Below are 23141 nucleotides of genomic sequence, written 5' to 3'. Positions count from 1 at the left end.
TTCATTTACTAGATTATACCTATTTAAATAGTGACATTTGTGGTGCTTAGTTAAAACTTAAAACAAAGTAATTTATAACTTGATTCTCAATCAACCCTCTAAACAATTAAACTAAACTACTCACAAACAACTCAGTCAGGGTACCTGTATTAAGGTCAGACATGCAGTGACAAACAGTTACATGTACTATCTGGTAATCATAGACAGGTACATTCTCAGGCAAACAGTGATATGTACATTATCAGGCAAACAGTGATATGTACATTCTCAGGCAGACAGTGATATGTACATCATCAGGCAAACAGTGATATGTACATCATCAGGCAAAAAGTGATATGTACATCATCAGGCAAACAGTGACATGTACATCATAAGGCAAACAGTGACATGTACATCATAAGGCAAACAGTGACATGTACATCATCAGGCAAACAGTGATATGTACATCATAAGGCAAACAGTGATATGTACATCATCAGGCAAAAAGTAATATGTACATCATAAGGCAAACAGTGATGGGTACATCATCAGGCAAACAGTGATATGTACATCATCAGCTAACAGTGATATGTACATTCTCAGGTAAACAGTGATATGTACATCATCCGGCAAAAAGTAATATGTACATCATAAGGCAAACAGTGATATGTACATCATCAGGCAAACAGTGACATGTACATCATCAGGCAAACAGTGATATGTACATCATAAGGCAAACAGTGATATGTACATCATCAGGCAAACAGTGACATGTACATCATCAGGCAAACAGTGACATGTACATCATCAGGCAAACAGTGACATGTACATCATCAGGCAAACAGTGACATGTACATCATCAGGCAAACAGTGACATGTACATCCTTCGTCTGTCATCAGCATGCTGTCACCATCTGTCAACTATCTTCAAACATAAATTTAACCTTTGGGTAACAATTCACATCAACTTGAAAACAAACTAAATAATTTAACCTTTGGGTAACAATTCACATCAACTTGAAAACAAACTAAATAATTTAACCTTTGGGTAACAATCACATCAACTTGAAAACAAACTAAATACAAGTCACTAACCCAGGCATACTAAACCTAAACTGACTAAAAAAAATACCAATATAAATACATGCCACTCATAAACACACAACTCAAACTCTGCTACATATTAAAATAAAGTTGTATACCATGTAACCTATACATATTTAAATTGCTGGTAGTAGTAAAACAGTTAAGTAAAGTTCTCTTTCAAACCTGACGGTCTATGGGGCTAGTGAAGTAGAGTTCACTTGTTTCTGAAGGGAAAGTGTGGTCGGCACTATGCCCAGCCGCCTTTACTTACTCTAACTTACCCATCAGAGCTGAGTGGATTCAGGGATGATCTACTGACTTGAACCCGGATTCCAGATCCAACTCAAGACTTACAGGTTAGCAGTCCAGCTCTCTAACGCTAGGCCACTCTGCCCCATAGTAGTAAAACAGATAGTGTTCTAAATTGTCGAATAAATACAATTGTCATTTTAGATCGTGCTTTTTAAATTATCATCTTTTCCTGTTCGTGCCTAAGACACATGGGGCAGATGAAGTAGAGTTAACCTGTTTCAATGACCTCTGCATATGAACAGATAGTGTTGTCAGCACTATGCCAAGCAGTCTGTACTTTCCGTGTCATGAGTCAGGTACCCATTAAAGCTGGTTGAACTCAGGGACAGTCTCAAACCTGTGAACAAAACTACACTTTTGGGTTAGCAGTAGTAATCTCTACTATCTGACAAGTGTCCTCCTTATATAAATACAATTGTTAATACCTTTAGCTCTACTGAGTATCTTATCTTCTTTAAAAATAAAACTTCCCATACATAGATTGAACCATTGTCATTGGTAATGCACTTCCATTCAGGGTTTGATACAAACAAAAAATCACTATATAAATGAGAAATTTGGATAATTAATTATGGATCATAGAGGAATAAATAATTGTTTTGAATATGTGACTTAATTTCTGAGAGTAATAGATATCAAATATATAAGTATTTTGGAATTCAAACATCAAATTTGAATTTCCTTGTACATACATACACATGAACATTAGTATTTTTAAAATTTATAATTAAATTGTGTTGAGGTGTTGTATGGTATACATGTAACTATTATATGATGTTGTGGCAGAACGGTAGAGCGTTTGACTGCTAACCTGAAAATCTTGAGTTCTGATGCTGAATAATGTTAGAGAAAGTAAAGATATCTGGGCACAGTGCTGACAACATTAACCGTTCATATACCGAGGTCACTGAAACAGGTGAGCTCTACTTTACCTGCCACATGGACCATAAAGTTTGAAATGATACTTTATATTGTACTAAGCTGCTTTTGAAGTGAGACACATCATACTAGAATATTAACAGTAAATGACATGTAATTAAAATGTGTGATATACTAAGTGCATTTCTGTATTAACATATATTTAAAATATTTAAAAGTTTCTTTGTATTGTACTAATTTTCAGTGTTGCTTTACATTGTGAATAAATCTAATTCTAAATACAGATCAAAATGTGTAAGAATGCTTGGCTCAATTATTTAACATTAAACAGAAACACTGAAACTGTACACAACCAATCAATAACCAACTACGAATACAATTTATTTACAATGGTAAAGAGATTAAATGAAATAAATTGAAAAATGAACAATAATAATTTGATATGACACTTCAGTAAATCGACTTGAACAATAATAATTTGATAATACACTTCAGTAAATCAACTGTACATTAACACTTCTCAGCTTAGGGCGACAGAACGCTCTTGGTCTGTTTAGAAGTGATGGTTGTAATAATGTGTGAAAACTCCCTAAGATTTCTAACCAATCTTTTTTTTGTTTATTTTTGAAGTGTGTCAAAAATTATTAAATATAAACTTCAAGAAGGCTTTTGATAATGAATGGCATGATGTACTTTGGGCCACTAAACATACATCAAACTAAAGTAAATCAAAATGAGTATGACCAAACAACAAGCACAGTTTACTACAACAGTAATATAGGATTTTTAAAAAAATTAATTCTCCTGGAATAATTATTAAATATTTTAAGTAATTACTTTTTTTTTACCCTACTGTTATTAAAATGTATCCAATTTTTCTAGGAATCTAAGTGAAAATTATTTAACATCGATCCGTTTAAAAAGTTTTAGCAATGTGCATGTATTTAATATTTTCTTTACGTTATTTGAAAGTGTAAAAACTGTGGCTGCTAGAAAAAAGTTTTTATACAAACAAACCCTACTCTATTTCTTACAATGAGACAATGTGGTGCAATGTAAAAGCACTGTATGGTGCGATGTTTACTTTTATGGTTACAAAATCTATAGCGATGACTGACACATTGCCAGCAGCGCTATATTATAGATAGTTTAAAAACCGGAGTTGGGGTGAGGCAGGAATGTCTGCTTTTAACCACCCTCTTCAATATCTGCTTGAGGAAAAAAATGTAAGATGCTTTAAAAAGCTATAAAGGGACTATATATTTTTACAGCATGGCAGGAAAAAGAAGAGCTACCAAACTTAGTAAAATGCATTGACAAAATATTAACTGCATATGTATGCAGATCAATATGGGAGAAACACATTGAGTCACTTGAAACATAAAAATAACACATTTATTATCAACATCAACAGGGATGTGACCCAACCATGAATAATTTTTTTAGGAAATTTTTTAGACCAGACTCACTTTGCTTTACGCAGAAATAATGTGTCGTAAAACAGCACTCTCACACCATTATTGTAATAATGAATAGCTTGATAAAGTTAATATCTTAATAAAAGAGTTTACTATTACTCTTAAAAAACAAGGAAAGTCCATTTTAACTGTATTTTAAAAACACACATTTTTTTTCTATTTCACAAAATCAAAATTTTAAAATATATTTTTTCTCCATGAAACTATTTCTATTTACTCTTGATTTAAATTTTAATGCCTGATCTATTAAAATTGAACATGATATTTTTTTTTAATTGCAAGTCTTGAACACAAAAGAGATTAATTGTTATTTTAACCTTTAAGTACATGTGACAGACAATGGGATCAACTAAAATAACTGAAATTTGATGAGTTTTAATTTTTAAAATTAATGATGGAATAATACAGTCACATTTTGGAAAGATTTCAAAATTTTATTTTAGGTTCAGAAATAAAATGGTAGAGGGGAGAAGAGCTTATAGTTTAAAAACAGAAAGTGAATTAAAAATTAATAAACAATCCCAGCCATTATGCAAGAGTTAACATTTTTATGGTGTGTTAATTTACACTTCCGACAGAACTTTTTCTAAAGAATGGATTTTTCATGATTCTTTTTGCCCAGAGCAAATAATTTAATGCTGAATTCTGTAAAGTCTTATGTGAAACTTTTTAAAAACATATGTTACAATCATATGATTTTTCTCTAGAATAAATAATTTTATGTCAAATGAGACTTCAGAGAAAATATGAGATGACAAAATTAATATCACTTATATTCTTGAATGAATAATTTTATGTTTTCTTAAATAGCTCCTACAAGAAAAAATTTTAAGACATATTTCACACTCGTACTCCTTAATTCTAGAATGAATAACTTTATGCATAGATAAACTACTTTTCCGGGAAAATTTTTTAAGACAAATATTACACTCATGTTCCTTAACTCCAGAATGAATAATTTTATGTTTGTTTAAATCACTCCTGCTAGAAAACATTTTATGACACACTTCACACTCATACTCCTTAATTCCAGAATGAATAACTTTATGCATAGATAAACTACTTTTCTGGGAAAATTTTTTAAGACAAATATTACACTCATGTTCCTTAACTCCAGAATGAATAACTTTATGTTTTTTTAAATTACCCTTGCTAGAAAACAGTTTATGACATATATCACAATCATACTCCTTAATTTGAGAATGAATAATTTTATGCTGAGATAAATCAGCTTTCAGAAAGAAATTTTTATGACAAATATCACACTCATACTCCTTAACCCTAGAATGAATAATTTTATGTTTTGCTAAAGTACTCTTGCGATAATACATTTTATGACAAATATCACACTCATACTCCTTAATTTCAGAATGAATTACTTTATGTTGAGTTAAACCAGATTTCCGAGAATATTTTTTATGGCAAATATCACACTCATGTTTCTCAACTACAGAATGAAAACTTTTATGTTTTGCTAAAGTACACTTGTGATAATACATTTTATGACAAATATCACACTTGTATTCCTTAATTACAGAATTAATTATTTGATGCTGAGATAAATATTTTTTTTTGGAAAAGTTTTTATGACAAATATTACATTTATGCTGTTTAACTTCAGAACAACTTCTGTTATTTAAATTTAATACTTCTAAAGACTTTATATGCATTAATTTTAATTCCTCTAAATCACTGTAAATCTCTGATTTTATATAAGTTACTTTTTCACTACAAATAGATGAATCTATTGAATTGCTGAGCTGTCCTGTTGAATCATCTGGTTTATTACTTTCTGTATTTACTAAAGTTGAAACACCTGGTTTCATGTCATCAATAGTTGAAACACCTAACTTCGTGTCATCAATAGTTGAAACACCTGGTTTTATGTCCACAAAAGTGGAAACACCTGGTTTCATGTCCACAAAAGTTGAAATGCCTGGTTTTATGTCCACAAAAGTTGAAACACCTGGTTTCATGTCCACAATAGTTGAAACGCCTGGTTTTATGTCCACACAAGATGGAAAACCTGGTTTCATGTCCTCAATAGTTGAAACATCTTGCTTTATGTCTACAAGAGTTGAAAATGTTGAAACTGCTTTCATATCCACTAATTTCGAAAATGAGTTTGATACATTTGGCTTTATTTCCTCCAAATTAAAGCTATTTGAATTTATTTCCTCATGCGATTTATTTTCAAACCATGATGGAATGTTTTTTCCTTCTTCCATTCTTGTAAGTGTAGATAGACAGCTAAAATAGAAAAAAAAAGATATTTCAAGGAAAAAGCAGAATAAAAAACTTATTTGTTATGAACAATCCACATGCACATGGAAACTTTACAGAGCTGACTGTAGAAACTGATACATAAAAACTTGATTGATTACAAAGCCAATGTCCAAAAATGCTCCAATTAGAAATCAGTTAAGAAAATAATATAAGAAACTAATATATTTCATTTAACTATTGCACAAATGAAACACTTGGTTTGATATACATAAACACTGGGATAAGATTTGTGAATTGGACATTTGTTATTTTGTACTTATCTAGCCACTCAAAATATAAAGTTGTATATTAAAATAGACTTTCAACATGCATTATATTAACTTATATTTGATGTACTTTCCAAGGGAGTAGTAAATTAGGGAACAAAAGTTTTTTAATTTAAATAGTTTTTAGAAATGTTAATTTTATTATACTTCTGTAAGCTTTAGACACATAAAAAATAGTTTTAAATTAGCTACAAATTTAAATTTGAATTTAGTTTGCCAGATAGTTTATACCTTGGTGATCATAAAAGGAAGACACTAGCTTAGCTACTAGCAACAGCTAGGTGCTATGTTAATTGCTACTACTAGTTAGTGTAGATGTCTACTTTACTACTAGTTGCGAGTTGATCTAGAGATTCTAGACTAGATTCTAGATCTAATAGACTATTAGCTCAGTGGCGTAGCGAGGAGGTCGGGTGTCACCCGGTGCGGCACTTAATGGTGTCACTCCCCCCCCCCCCAGAGGCGTTGCGACCCTTCCCGGGGACAAACTTTCATGTTTTCGATTTGCACCCCCACCCCTCAAACTTTCAATTTGCACCCCCCCCTCAAGTTTTTGATTTGCACCCCCCCCCTCAAACTTTCGATTTGCACCCCCCCCCCCCCCCCCTCAAGTTTTTTTTTTCTCTATATATTTTGCTATTTTTTGCCTTGGTGTCACCCCCCTAAATGGTGTCACCCGGTGCGGTCCGCACCCCCCGCCCCCCCCCCCTCGCTACGCCCCTGTATTAGCTACTAATACTAATAAATCTAGATCTAAGAAGTAAATTGTAAGTTAAGTAGTAGTCTACTTGCTAGTAGCCTAGTAAAAACCAGATCATGTAGACTTGTAGGCTTGTTTAAGTAGTCTAAGACTAGGGGTTGTAAATACTATACTAGACTATAGGCCTATAACTTTAGGCTTTTTAATGCAGGCATAGACAATACTATATATTATTCAATTCATACTAATAGTGCATAAAAATTAATAAAATGGTCCATAGGGTTAGTTATTTTTTAATAGAATTGGTGTCATGTCACATCAGTGTTAAATTTTGTTTTATCAATAAGTACACAAAGTAGTTACAGATTTACTGGCTACAATATTTAGTAGGCCTAACAATTATTTATTTATATTTTTTAGATTATAATAGAAAATTCTGGGTATAAACATTTTGTGTCCATTTTTATTTTTTTAGATTTCCTGGATTAAATTGGAGCAAATAGACCTTTAGTTAACACAGAAGAAGATACCCTAGACAACTTCAGGGAAAACCTAACCAAGATTTTCAACAAAACATATTAATTTATTAAATTATTAAACTAATGTGTGTGCTAACGAAGGTTGTATTCAAGACTGCACTTTGTGAGATTGATTCTGAATCTGAATACAACATCAGATGCAATTAAAAAGATTAATGTTTCCCAAAAAGAAATAATTACTGGCTCAAGCGACAATCAAATGGGTGTGGGGAAATTGCGAGACGCGAAAAGCGAAATGGCGAGGCGGGAAAATGCGAGAAGGTAATGCGAGACATACCTGCGGAATTAAGGGTAAATAGCGAGACACTTTTCGCGAAAAAAAGTTTTTTTCTTTTTTTTTCCATCTTTATTTATTTAAATTATTTTTTTTTGTTTTAAAATAAACAAGCATTTAGCCATACCCTTTAACACGAGTGTTGTATGTTGTTATTTTTTATCTAGATACTAAGAAGATAGATAGATCTATATCTAGATCTATCTAATTAAAAATCCTAACATCGTTGCTGTGCTACTGTCATCGCCCGCTCTTGTTAGCGAGAGGAAAATCCCGTCTCAGTCGGCATTAATTTAAAAATCTAGCCCGCTCATGTTTATACAAACGTGAGCTGTGTCATTGTGAATTGGTATAATCTTGTCAGCAGGAGAGATATTTTGCAACATCTATTTATGGATTTTTGTACTTGCAAAAAGTGTAAAAGTATAAACAATTCTAAAAAGTGCAATTTATTTATTTATTAAGTAATTTTTATTACAAACAAAATTTACAAACAAAATCTTCTGAAACAGTCCTCAAACACACCTCGTGACATCATCTTACATCTTACATTGCTTTTTTATAGTGTGACTTCACATCTAACCCCCCCCCCCCTCCTCCCTCTCATCACACATCGTCATAAAATTTCAGACCCCCCCCCCATACGAGTGTGACGTCATTTATGGAAGACCCCAAATAACACCACCACCAAAACCAAAAAATTCAGATAAGTTCAACTTGGTTTTAAAAATATTTGAAGTAGGCCCATAGCTTACGATATAGCACGAGCAACTGATAATATCGGTGACGTCACTTTATTTTTCCCCAAACAGTAAGTAAGAGAAAAAAAACTGGGGGCATTGAGAGTTCATAAAAGCTTAGGAATAAGCAACACATAAGGGAGGGTTAATCTAGTCCTCACCTTCACATAGGGCAGTAATCGCATACTTAATTTGATGTTATTTTTTCTGACTTATTTATGGAAATAATAAATAATAAATTATATATATATATATATATATATATATATATATATATATATATATATATATATATATATATATATATATATATATTTACAATTAATTAATAAATAATAATATAACATTTATGGGAAAATTCGGAAAAGTCACAACCGTGATATAAAATCTAATATAAATTAGTGTAAAGGAACATTGGAAGAGAAAACACACAGTAAGTAGTTCTTACTTCCAGAATAGTTGTATCCAAATGATGTAGGCATTTCCTTGTGCTAAGATTTATATGGTAAAAAAAGCTAGAAAAAAATCGTAGGTGGCGGCTATAATACAAAATTTCTATGCAACAATAGAAAATATGTTTGCAGCGGATCCGGGCACGGTGATCTTCAAAGACGGTAAATCAGGCGGCCTCGGCGTTCCACACAAAAGACAGAAGTTGATCTACCGTTGGCGGTATTTCCGTCGGTTTCAAACAAGGTGGTATTCTAAGTCGACACAAAAGATGGGGGGAGTTGACAAATCATCAGTATGTCTAGCGACGGAAAAATCGGAAGTTTTAACAATGTAAACGAAACGTCTTTGAAGTCTAGACCAAATACCACTGAAAATCGGGTGCAGTAAATTTTTCGCAGAAATCTTCGCATTTCAACACCACCCAGCGTAAGTATCGGCTTGTGGTAAAATGCGAGACATAAAAGTCACGTGACCGACCGTTTTCGCGCCCTTCTCGCATTTTCCCGCCTCGCCATTTCGCTTTTCGCAATTTCCCCACACCCCAATCAAATGCCTTTACAATTTAATAACTAATTTAGTCAAATAGTAAATAGATCTAGATATCTAGATCTAGATTTCTAGATCTCTACCTTTGTTTGAGACTTTTCTCGCTAGATCTAATGTCCATTTTCCGAAGTTAAAGTAAGATTTTACTATTTTTTACCAGATTACCAATAAATTTAATATTAATAATTTTAGGTAATCTATCGTTTTGGGTACGTAAAATCGCCCGCGATTTGTAATGTGAAAAACAGGTGACTCCTTAAATTTTAATAATTATTTCACATTTTGAGGAGGATTTATGTATTAAAAAATTCAAAAATGTTTCCTTGATTTATTTATGTACCTGTTTTTAAACAATTGAATTAAAACTTTTCCGTAATAAATGAAGACTAGCGATGTTTCCAACAGATGCAACCATGCTCATTTACTATAGCATCTTGTCTAAGTTTTATTTTCATAAGCTTTTAGCGCCAGATTCAGGGGGAAGCCACTCTATTTTACAAATGGCTGCTGTTTATATAGCAAATCTTGCTCTCAGACACTGCTGTTTAAAGTTAATTTCTGGCCTATATCGATATATTTAGCCATTGATTTAGGTTTATTATTCATTTATCTATAATATTTGACACAAAAGTATGACAATATACTTCTATTAAAGCCTTGACAATGAGGTAACGTTTTCGTACATAAATAGCCGCGGGCGATTTTACGTACCCAAAACGATAGATTACCTAATTTTAATATAAATAATATTGTATTTATTAGGCCTATATAAATATCTATCTATTACGAATAGTCTAATTCTATCTGAAACTTACCCAAGTGTCTAATTTACTAGAGCTAGATCTAGATCTAGATATAGTCTAGATCTAGATCTATAGTAAATAGCAAAAATGAACTTAGCCTTTTTTAAAGTTTTTATTGTCTCTAGACTAGATCTGATCTAGGTTTTTTTTTCTCACGTAGGTGTTAGAACGTGCGGTTAGGAAGAAAAATTAGTATCCCATTTTTAAGACCAAATATTAAATTATTTTAATAATAGTATCAATGCGGATAATTTCAGATAAGTGCTTATAGTGACTTATACATATTATTACTTATTGATTATTCTATTGAATCTACGTAGGAGCAAAAGGCTGCGGCTAAAGAAGGGGAGGAACTATTAATTGGCAAAGCTAGAAAAAAAGCCCCCCCCCCCCCCCCCCACACGCAGAATGTTTTTGGTTCCCTATTAGGCTGTTAGCAGTTTCTTCCAGGCATCTTTTCGAAGGGTGGGGGGTATAGTTGTATAGTTGCGCCCCCCCCCCCCCCCCGCCACATCCCACTAACGAAATGGAATGAATATAGAAAATATATAGCTTTAACAGTGTCCGGCGCTCACCCCTCCTAAAAATCTAGTCCGCCCCCCCCCCCCCTTCGGAAATTTCAAGTGCCCCCGGACAAAAAAGTCTGGAAGAAACACTGACTATTAGTAATCAGCATATACCCGGCAATGCCTGGGTTAAGGAAATATATTACTTTTCGAATTAACCCTAACCACAAAAAAAAAAAAAAAAAAAAAAAAAAAAAAAAAAAAAAAAAAAAAAAAAAAGCAAACAATACAAACGCTAACACAAACCCAACCACATATGCAGACACAAAGAAAACACAAACACAAACAAAAAAGCAAACACAAACGTAAATACAAATAGAAGCATACGGAAACCTAACAAAAACAATAACTCAAAATAATGCAAATAAATGCAAACATAAACACAAGCTTAAATGCAAACATAAACACGACAAGCTCAGTCTAGCCCGGGGCGCCAAATCGCACCATGCTGGGGCGCCGACGGAACCGCCTTATTCAACTCAGTAAACGACTTTAGTACCCCAACTTATTCATAGCCTTTTACACTCACTTAAAAGAACGTAAGCGCCATAGCGAACACGGGAAGGCCCGGAGCGCCAATAATATCATGTCGAGGCGCCGGAGGACGCCCGGATTCGATTCAGTTAGAGGTTAAAGTAACCTTTCTTAACCATAGTCTATTGCACTGCTTGAAACGATATTATCCACCATAGCGCTCACAGGATAGCCCAGGGCGCCAAATCGAACCCTGTCGAGGCGCCCGCGGACTAATCTGATTTAATTTAGTGGAAGACTAAAATACCCCAAGCTTATCTGCAAATGGAAAGATAGAAGCAAACATAGAGGACATTTAGCTGCGGCTTGTAAACTTTAATTGATTACAAATAATATTTAGTAATAAACATGGAGTGATCTCCCCTAAACTTTCTCGAATATTCTTATATAACACTACGTGGGATGGCAACTCGGAATATAGACATGATTTTTAATTACTTAAACTAAAAATGGAAAAAAGAATTGCCCACCATGCAAACATCAAAACAAAATGTGCATAATAGTGCGGAATATTATTAGTGCTTTATAAATTTACATGCGTTTTTTGAGAACTCGGAAATAGCGTAAATTACTACTTCCGGTCAACGTAAATACAAATAGAAGCATACGGAAACCTAACAAAAACAATAACTCAAAATAATGCAAATAAATGCAAACATAAACACAAGCTTAAATGCAAACATAAACACGACAAGCTCAGTCTAGCCCGGGGCGCCAAATCGCACCATGCTGGGGCGCCGACGGAACCGCCTTATTCAACTCAGTAAACGACTTTAGTACCCCAACTTATTCATAGCCTTTTACACTCACTTAAAAGAACGTAAGCGCCATAGCGAACACGGGAAGGCCCGGAGCGCCAATAATATCATGTCGAGGCGCCGGAGGACGCCCGGATTCGATTCAGTTAGAGGTTAAAGTAACCTTTCTTAACCATAGTCTATTGCACTGCTTGAAACGATATTATCCACCATAGCGCTCACAGGATAGCCCAGGGCGCCAAATCGAACCCTGTCGAGGCGCCCGCGGACTAATCTGATTTAATTTAGTGGAAGACTAAAATACCCCAAGCTTATCTGCAAATGGAAAGATAGAAGCAAACATAGAGGACATTTAGCTGCGGCTTGTAAACTTTAATTGATTACAAATAATATTTAGTAATAAACATGGAGTGATCTCCCCTAAACTTTCTCGAATATTCTTATATAACACTACGTGGGATGGCAACTCGGAATATAGACATGATTTTTAATTACTTAAACTAAAAATGGAAAAAAGAATTGCCCACCATGCAAACATCAAAACAAAATGTGCATAATAGTGCGGAATATTATTAGTGCTTTATAAATTTACATGCGTTTTTTGAGAACTCGGAAATAGCGTAAATTACTACTTCCGGTCAACGGAAACTACTCAAAATTTGACAGAAGGTAGAAGATTAGATCTTTTACATACATGTGGAATTTCATTTATCTATCTGAAATAGTACTCAAGTTATAGGCTTTTAAACAAATTCAAAGTAGAAAAAGTACCACTTCCGATTATCGGAAATCGCTCAAAAGTTGATACGGATCTACGATTTTGATAAAATACTTATATATGAAATTTTATCAACCTAAATTATCATGTTTACACATACAGACACACACACAAACACACATAGACATACGGACAAGATTGCAAAAATATGTTTTTCCGACTCAGGGAGGTGTAAAACGTCGAGATTTTTTTTTTTTTTTTTTTTGCACGAGTAAAAGTACAAGACTTTCTCTATACTTCGTAGATCTATATACGATAAAGTAAAAAGTACGTTCAGTGTATAAAATAAAGAAAAGGCAGCATTAAAAATGTCTGAGTTTTACTTACCACATTGCACTTGATCAACCCACGCTAATTATGCATTTTTTTTTCCCAACACCAAAGTAAAAAAGTAAGTTTCCCTTTCAAACCTCACGGTCTATGGGGCAAGTGAAGTAGAGTTGTTTCTGTGACCTCGGCATATGAAGAGATAGTATTGTCAGCACTATGCCCAGCGACCTTTACTTTCCCTAACTTGAGTTAGGTAGGCCTACCCATCAGAGTTGGGTGGACTCAGGGACGATCTACTGACTTGAACCCTGTAATAGATTGAAATAATTGTGAGGTCAAGGGAACTCACTCTTCTGTATTAGTTATATTTATAATATTGTTATCTTGAGTGATGTCCCTTGGGTACTTCCTTCCGTCCTCTCTGGTATTACCATCATGAAGTAATTAGACCCAATAAACGTGTTATATAAAACCACAGGCTTCTGTCGTCAATCTATTATAACTGGCGACGAAGGATAAACATCTACTAGAAAGAGCACCTACTTACGCAAAAAAGAGGTTTGCTAGAGCTTATTAGCTAATTATTTCTAGAATTATGGCGCTGTATGGCCAAATAAAAGAATTTGATGCGAATGATGAAATCATTCAAGATTACCTAGAGAGGTTAAGCTTTTACCTAGAAGCTAACGACGTGACGATAGAAGCCAAAAAGAGAGCTATTTTGTTAACAGTCATAGGGCCTCAACAATTTAGGCTACTAAAAGACTTATGCGCACCAGCTGGTCTAACTACCAAGAGCTTTAACGAGCTGAGCAAATTGCTAACAGACCACCATGCGCCTGTGCCATCAAAGTTTCTATGTAGAGCTAGATTTGACAGTAGGACTCGTCAACCAAACGAGTCAATATCAGAATATGTTGCTGCTTTACGTCATTTAAGTAGATTTTGTGAATTCGGCGACACGCTGTCTGACAGATTATGTGAAAAGTTTGTGACAGGTGTAAACAGCCCTGATATTCAAAGAAAGTTGCTGCTCGAGTCAGATCTAAAATTGGAAAAAGCAATACAACTTGCAATGTCATTCCAGCAGTCATCAGATGCGGCGAAATCTCTTACGCCTTCAGGGATCCATGCAGTAAACAGCAGGTTAGTCAACAAACATCAACCCCATCAGAGCATTCCAACTTATGCTAAACAACCTGCTCGTTCAAATCCTAGATCTAAATCTAGTAATAATTATCAAAAATGTCATCGATGCAAAGGTCCCCATGCATCTCATCGGTGCAAGTTCAAGTCTGCAACTTGTTATAAGTGCAGTAAGCAAGGTCACATTGCCAAGGCCTGCTTTGCAAAGTCTTCGTCTGTTGCTAAATCTAGCCAGTCAAGACAGTACCGCAACCAAAAGCAGCACTATGTTAACTCTCACCAAGACTACCTAACCCAACCAATGAACCACTCTACCTGTGAAAATGCTCAAACTGATTCGCAGCCGGATTTCAGCCTGTTCTCTGTGAAATCAATAAGTCATGCTCCCATCAATGTACAAGTTAATATCAACGGTAAGAGCATCAGCTTCCAACTTGACACTGGAGCATCTCTAACAGTCATAACAAAGAAAGATTTTGACACTGTCACAGGAGGATCAGTGCCTCTACAGCCATGTCACAAGTGTCTAACAACATACACTGGTGACAATGTTCCGGTAATAGGAGAGTGTATGGTTCATGTAAATTATAATGGTCAAAGTGTTAAACTTCCTCTTCTTGTGGTTGAAGGAAATGGACCGCCATTACTAGGTAGGAACTGGTTAAGTGATCTTAAGTTAAATTGGGAGAGTATTTGTTCATTGAAGAATGTAAAAGAATCTAGTCTTACTTCACTAGATAGAGTTATATCTGAAAATAAATGTGTTTTTGGTAATCCAGGATTACTAAATGATAGAACAGTGAAGTTAAGCATTAAAGACACAAATCCAAGATACTGCAAAGCTAGAGTTCCACCTTATGCAATGAGGAACAAAATTGAAAATGAGCTAAGTAGATTGGAATCTAATGGCATTATAAAGAAGGTAGACTATTCCGATTGGGCGACACCCATTGTGCCAGTGTTAAAGAAGGATGGTTCTATAAGAATTTGTGGAGATTATAAAACTACACTGAATAAGCAAATAGAGCTAAATAGGTACCCTATACCTAACATTGAGGAAATTTCTTTGAATTTGGCAGGAGGAGACAAATTCACTGAATTAGACTTTAGTCATGCTTACACTCAACTAGAACTGCATCCAGATTCAAAAGTCTATACGACAATAAACACACATAAAGAACTCTACCAATATGAAAGACTATGTTTTGGCATATCATCCAGCCCTGGAATTTTCCAAGCTGTCATGGACAGTATTTTTAAGGATATTCCAAATGTTTGTGTTTATTTTGACAATGTGTACATAACTGGTAAGAATGACACTGAACATCTTAAAACACTTGATAAAGTATTGAAAATTGTTGGTGAAAAAGGTTTAAAGATAAACAAAGATAAATGTCAATTCATGCTGACAGAAATTAGTTTTCTTGGTTATATATTAAGCAAGCAAGGTATCAGACCTCAACCTGAGAAAACAAAAGCCATTAAAGAAGCACCCAAACCTGAAAATACCCAACAACTAAGAGCTTTTTTGGGCTTGATAAATTACTATGCAAAGTTCATAGGAAATCTGTCTGGTAAACTATCACCACTGTACAAGCTGCTACAGAAAAATGCAACTTGGCACTGGGGTAAACAACAAGAAGCTGCTTTTATTACAGCAAAAGAGGCTTTGTCTGCTGACACCTTACTAACTCACTATGACCCAGGGAAAAGACTTATATTAACATGTGATGCTTCACCAGATGGTGTAGGAGCAGTCTTGTCCCACAGGGATGAGAAGGGTGACAGACCCATTGCTTTTGCCAGTAGATCTTTGAACCAGGCTGAGAAAAATTATTCTCAGTTAGATAGGGAAGGCTTAGGCATCATTTTTGGTGTTAAGAAATTTCATAAGTTTCTGTTTGGTAGGAAGTTCACCATCTTTACAGATCATAAACCATTGCTAGGTTTATTTGGAGAAAACAAAATCCTACCTGAGCATGCCTCACCAAGAATTCAAAGATGGGCTATCACACTAACTGCATACAATTATGAATTGAAATACAAACCTGGATCTGAGAATAGTGCAGATAGTCTTAGTAGATTACCTTTAAAAAACCAAAGCCTGAGCTATGTACCAGAAGATGTATTTGTTCTCTTCACTATCATGGATAACTCCAATATAAATGTGAATGATATTAAAAGAGAAACACAAAAAGATGAGTGCTTAATAAAAGTATATGAGTACTGTATGAATGGTTGGTCTAAAGAGTCTGTGAATGATGACTTAAGGCCATATTAAATAAGAAATTAAAAACTTTTGTGAAGATAATATAAAAGATGGAGAAGATGCAGTCCATTATCAGTCAGAGTTGCCTAAACAAAGTATTTGTAACTTAATAAATGATTATGGTGATATGGCAATTTCAAATGTTTTAAAGAAAATACATTAGTAAGAAGGAATGTGATCATCAAACAACTTTGCTAACATCATTAGCACTTACAGAAACTAAAAGGGTAACATCAAAAGAAGAAAAAGATTTTTGCCATTTAATACACCCTCTTCAAATACTGGATCACAGTTGCAAAGTGATATGGTCCAGAATATTACTCATAAACAGTATTTTTGGTTACCAGGAAAGCACTGTCAGATTACCTGAGAAAATTGATCAATCAAAGAAATCTATGCCAGTTAAGGATCTGAATAATAGCATAATACTTTCAGATGCCAATTCAAAAAGTAAATCATGACAAGACAGTCATTGAAGAGAATTTGGTGTTAATGAGAATGTGTATCTAAGAAACTATGGGAGAAAGGAAAAATGGATACCAGGTCAAATTGTTCAATGTACAGGACCTGTGCCTTATAAAGTTAAAAATAACTTGTGCAGATAATAAGTGTGAATCTATCAATCCCACCAAATCTGAACAGTTCACACCAACTCAGTTTGTTCCACAATCAAGTTCTGTTGATATGAGTGAACCAAGTTGTCTGGAGTCAGAAAATGTAAATTCTGGAGTTAATGATTTAAATCCTAGACCTCCTGAGATAGAGAATCCAGATGGTCAGAATATTGAGTCACCAAATCAAAAGCCACTGAGAAGGTCAAGCAGGACAATCAAGGTCCCAAATAAGTTAGACCTATGATTCTAAAGGTCAAAAGGACTTTGACATTATTGTTTTGTATTTTGATTATGTTGTAGCATATTGTGCATTGTTTGTAAGGATGTAATCTACCATAGTGTTCATGTTACAATATAATTGGTGATTTTAGGATACTATCAATTGTTCTATTGAGAGATGTGTTATTGTGTTCTAAGGGTAAAGGGATGTAATAGATTGAAATAATTGTGAGGTCAAGGGAACTCACTCTTCTGTATTAGTTATATTTATAATATTGTTATCTTGAGTGATGTCCCTTGGGTACTTCCTTCCGTCCTCTCTGGTATTACCATCATGAAGTAATTAGACCCAATAAACGTGTTATATACAACCACAGGCTTCTGTCGTCAATCTATTATAAACCCGGATTCGAACTCGAGTCTTACGGGTTAGCAGTCCACTCCGTCCTATCAGTAGCGTAGCTAGGATTTTCGGGCCCCTGTGCAAAATTTATCAGTGGGCCCCTTTGTCAGCCGTTAGACTACGTGGAATGAAACGAAAAAATAATACAAATATTCTGTACATTTTGTATTTTATACATCCTGATTGTTTATTTATACTATATTATTATGTTGGTCTACAATCCCGTAGTTTTGTAAAATGTTACAAGCTTACAGTTAATTTGTTTTTGTTTTTAAAGTAACCAAACACATCAGGGTCGCTAGGTGGGGGCATAGGTGCGGTCCGCATCGGCTGACATTTCTGAGTGACACCATGACAACACAGTGTAAAATTTACTGTCAAAATCTTGATGTATCCAGCTAAAATAATAAAAGATAAGTCTGAGAGAGGTGACACTCCCACCGAAAATGCTAAGTTGTTGGGGATGATGGGGTGACAACTTTGGTAAATGCGCAGGGGAACACCCAACCTTGTGACGCCAATAACACAATTTTTCAAAAATGCTAATGATTTATTCAGATCTGTTTTTTTTCATGCTTTTAATTTTACAAAATGATTTATAAGTTCCCTGAGGTATATTTTAGCTGTTTCTGTACGTTAGATACTTAGGATGGCTAAGTTACTGACCCAATGGGCATATGTACAACTTGTTTCATAACAAAATAACAGCATTATGAACAAATAATGAGATTTAAAAATCCCATCATGGACATCAAAATCTCCTTTCTGATAACAGTCGAATGTTTATCTATGGCTAGAATACCCGTCCGCGTTGCTGCTAGTCCCGCAAACAAGGGTATTAAAAAAATTTGTAAGGGTTTCATCAACGCGTTAATAATTGTGTATTTTTAGTCGTGTGAACGTATTTTCTAAAACTGAGATAGTTAAATGGTAAACAACGTCACTGTTTTTTTCCGGATCTTTGTTGCTGGGGGCGCGGGTTTGTCCACGCTACCGGTTAGACGCCATTGGGCGTGCTGTATGAAATAATAGAGTGTACGTTAAACATTCTCCGTAATAGTGAGGTTGAACAACTTTCAGCGACCGCCTAAGGGTGTCACGGGAGTGACGTTATTATGTAGCCGGATGCTACCCCTGCTCGGTTTAATCATCGAACCTAGAGGCCCACCGAAGGATGCTCGAGTGCTTGGTGTCATCCGTAAGCCGGGGGCGAAGATGGCCGCCCCTGTTGCAGTTTGATTGTTGAATAAGTAGTACCACTGCAGGACGGGAAATCAACGGATCCCTTGCACTCAGGTAGCCGCTGGCTATCTCGGTGTGATCGAGGACACCCTTTATTCGATTTGGTTATCTATTTTAGTAGCCCTCTATATTCCTAGTGAATGGCGCTCATTAAAACGAATACAGGCGCCGTAGAGGTCACGGGGGAGCCCATGGCGCACTGGGTTACGTGACCATATGGGCGCCGGCTGATGCGCCTGTGCAATTTGACCGCTGCGGACCCCAGGTGCAAAGATAGCCGCAGGAATACTTTGAGTGGCAAACAGCACCGCCTTACTTCCGGGGCGCCGCCATCCAAAAATAAATTCTAGAAACCTTCCCGAATAAATGACAATTTCTTTCAGGCACTTTTTCAGAAAAATGTCTGGAAAAAAACTACTTTCTTTAGTATTCTCAACGACTTCCCAAATTTTCTTATCGATTGGAAGAAAACCAACATCTCATACGGTTAGTAGCGCCTTATGGGCCCTGTTTGCCCCCCCCCCCCCCCCCCCCATCCCCAAACACACTGAACGCCAATGCCTGTACAGTAAGAAGGGACTGCGGGCCTTTTGGAACTTTCAGTTATTTCTAGAGAAGAAATGAAACTGGATTGCCTTTTTCTTTTAAACATTATTTACATATAAAAATATTAAGATTCCAGTGTAACAGTTTTAGTTTTTTTTTTTTCAAGCGGAAAAAGAGCCCCTAAGTGTCTTGGGCCCCTATGCCTTGCTTTCGCTAGCTTTACGGTAGCTACGCAACTGCGTCCTATCACCAAACTAAGGAATAAAATGTAATTTTTTTCCCCCAATTTAAAAGTTTTTTTAAAGTTAAGTAATAGTGTTTTCCTAATTTATCAAGAGACGTAATTAGGACTAAAGATAAATTTTCAAGACACAATTAGATCTCTAGAGTTTGTGTGAAGGGTGATGCATTTTCTTTAATGCACATGCCTCAATTTGCACTATCAGTTTGGAAAATGAAATTTGTTTTAATGGGGTAGGCTCCAGAAAAGAACAACTTCTCAATCAAAAGGTTTTATTGATTTTTGTGTGTGTGTATATCTAAGTTAGGGTAGGCCTACTTAAAGGAATATATTTGCAAGCATCAGGGACTCTTTTGAAAATATAGTTGCCATGGCAAAGGCGGCCATCTTGGAAAAAAGTACCTTTTGTGGAGTTTTAAAATATCATAAAGTAACATATATATCGCCTATATAATCATTGATTCTTCTTATACCAACACTATTAGAGTTAGCAGGCTAGTTTTTGTAACAGAAAACACCCCTGGAATATTTTTTTTGAATTTTCAAAATTTGGTATGGCGAAATTCCATTGAAACTAATGTTAAATTTAATGGAATTTCACCATAAAAAAAAAATTGAAAAAAAATATTGATGGCTGCCACTCTTCATCTTCTATCTCTGATAAGTATCCTCCATGCTGTTTTTATAAATTATGAACACTTTTATGCTTAGATAAAGTACACTTAAGAAATAACTTTTATATTATATTATAACCATTTCATTCATGTGTTTTTTCTCCAGAATGAATACTTCTGTTGTTTGTTAAATTTCCTATCTGACAAATAGGACATTACATTTTTTTTGGTCTACCTAGCGTATGTTTCATAAAAACATCTTGTTGAAATATAAATTATGTTTTGCTGTGTTAAGAAATATTTACTTATCTTGTGAGTGTAATAAATAAAACAAAAAAGAATTTAGATAACTATGAAAAATGTATGTGAAAACAAGCGTCAAAATTTGGATTCTAGATTCTATGTATAGTCTGATTTACATATAACTCTTTATATTGTTGTATTAAGCTGTCTGTGAATGTAGGGCCTCACATCACCTTCGATTATTAATTGTAAATGACAAATGTAATAAAATGGGCGATATACTAAGAGCAACTCTGTATAAAAAATGTGTTGGCTAATTAATATATCTTTCTATTTATAAAAACAGGTGTTTACAACCATTCAAAGGACAGAGGTGTTTATAAGCATTCAAGGGGAGCAGGGGTGTTTATAAACATTCATGGGGAACAGAGGTGTTTATAACATTTATGAGGAACAGAGGTGTTTACAACCATTCAAAGGAACAGAGGTGTTTATAACCAATCACACTAAATGAAATAAAACACAAGACAATCCAAAATGTACTTTCATTTACTAGATTATACCTATTTAAATAGTGACATTTGTGGTGCTTAGTTAAAACTTAAAACAAAGTAATTTATAACTTGATTCTCAATCAAGTCTCTAAACAATTAAACTACACTACTCACAAACAACTCAGTCAGGGTCAAGACTTGAACCCGGATTACGGATCCAACTCAAGACTTATGGGTTAGCAGTCCAGCTCTCTATCGCTAGGCCACTCTTTCCCATAGAAGTAAAACAGATAGTGTTCTAAATTGTCGAATAAATACAATTGTCATTTTAGGTCGTGCTTTTTAAATTATCATCTTTTCCTGTTTGTGCCTGAGACACATGGGGCAGATGAAGTAGAGTTTACCTGTTTCAATGACCTCTGCATATGAACAGATAGTGTTGTCAGCACTATGCCAAGCAGTGTTTACTTTCCGTGTCATGAGTCAGGTACCCGTCAGAGCTGGGTGGACTCAGGGACAGTCTCAAACCTGTGAACAAAACTACACTTTTGGGTTAGCAGTAGCAATCTCAACTATCTGATAAGTGTCCTCTTATATAAATACAATTGTTAATACCTTGTGCACTACTGAGTATCTTATCTTCTTTAAAAATAAAACTTTCCTTACATAGAGTGAACTATTGTCATCAGAGATGTACTAGCCTTCAGGTAATTGTACTGAATATGTAACACTTTAACTACAGATAAGGGATCAGTGTGGTCGAGTCAGTAAAGATCATGGTTGCAAAACCAAAAAGTCTCAAGTTCGAACCCTCAGGCAGATGAGGCTCGATCCCTTCCAACACTAAATATTAAGAAAGAAGAAGAACAAATAAAAGACATACAGATATATCGACTTAATTTCTGAGAGTAATAGATATCTAACATATGTGTTTTCGAATTCAACGAACAAATTCAAATTTTCTTGTACACAAATACACATTAATATTTTTTAACAAATATTTGAGCTATTTTTAAAGTTACTTTGTATTGTACTTCAGTGCTACTTTACATTGTGAATAAGCCTAATTCTAAACACAGATCAAACGGCCCTGTCTAAAGGGCAGGTGACATATAGGCTCCAGACAAATAAACTCACGTCATTTAAGCTTCCCACAAATAGACTCCTGTCATTTAGGCTTTGACAAAACGGCTTCCATCATTACAACTCACGACAAAATGACCCTTATCAAGAGGTCATTCATAAATGACATCTTACTTTTTACAAGCTTTTATTTTACTCACTTCCTCTGTCGTCAGTCTGTCTGTCTAGATCGAAATGGCTGAGCGAAACTGCAGGCACTTCTATCTGACAGATACGTTTCCTAGGTGGAACGTGGGTAAAAACATGAAGACAATGCATCATGACATTAAATTTGACATAATTGGATGCCTAATAATTTTTTATGAATTAATTAAAATTTTGACCAAATTAGTAGGCATTTCTATCTAGCTTCTCCACACGCGTCATCACATTCAATAGGCGCGCAATGGTTTTTAGTCATGAAACTCTATTGTAAATAAAAACATGTGAAGTACTAAAAAAATTTAATAAAAATGTTTTAATAACAAGCTTTTATGTACTAATGCACTAAAAAGTAGTAATGCACTTTAAAAGTACTAAACCTTAGTAAAGGTATCCAATAGATACTAAAGTGACCCACACATTTCTTTACAGTTATTTAAATAGTAGTCTATAATTTATTTTCTACTTTTTAATGCATTAGTACATAAAAGCTTATTAAAATATTTTTTAATGAAATTTTTGTTTTGACGATTTTACCTCCCCATCATCTCCATCACACATCATCACAAAAAGCCAGAC

The 23141-nt window shown here is 34.7% G+C and overlaps 1 protein-coding gene across 1 annotated transcript; it reads right to left on the bottom strand.

Moving 5' to 3' along the window:
* Nucleotides 1-1028: 1028 nt before the first annotated feature.
* LOC131943899 (zinc finger protein 468) lies at nucleotides 1029-10397 on the bottom strand. Its single transcript, XM_059304226.1, has 3 exons — nucleotides 10354-10397; nucleotides 3882-5984; nucleotides 1029-3764 (listed from the first exon to the last, which is right to left on the bottom strand). The coding sequence occupies exon 2, from the start codon at nucleotides 5960-5962 to the stop codon at nucleotides 4505-4507; it is 1458 nt and encodes a 485-aa protein (XP_059160209.1). The 5' UTR covers nucleotides 5963-5984; nucleotides 10354-10397; the 3' UTR covers nucleotides 1029-3764; nucleotides 3882-4504.
* Nucleotides 10398-23141: the final 12744 nt, after the last annotated feature.

This window comes from Physella acuta, unplaced genomic scaffold, assembly GCF_028476545.2.
Source record: "Physella acuta isolate Inbredline_101_S28 unplaced genomic scaffold, ASM2847654v3 ptg000040l, whole genome shotgun sequence".
Taxonomy (NCBI): Eukaryota; Metazoa; Mollusca; class Gastropoda; family Physidae; genus Physella; species Physella acuta.
Note: the sequence above shows the minus strand (reverse complement) of the source record. Positions and strands in the feature narration are given on the sequence as shown.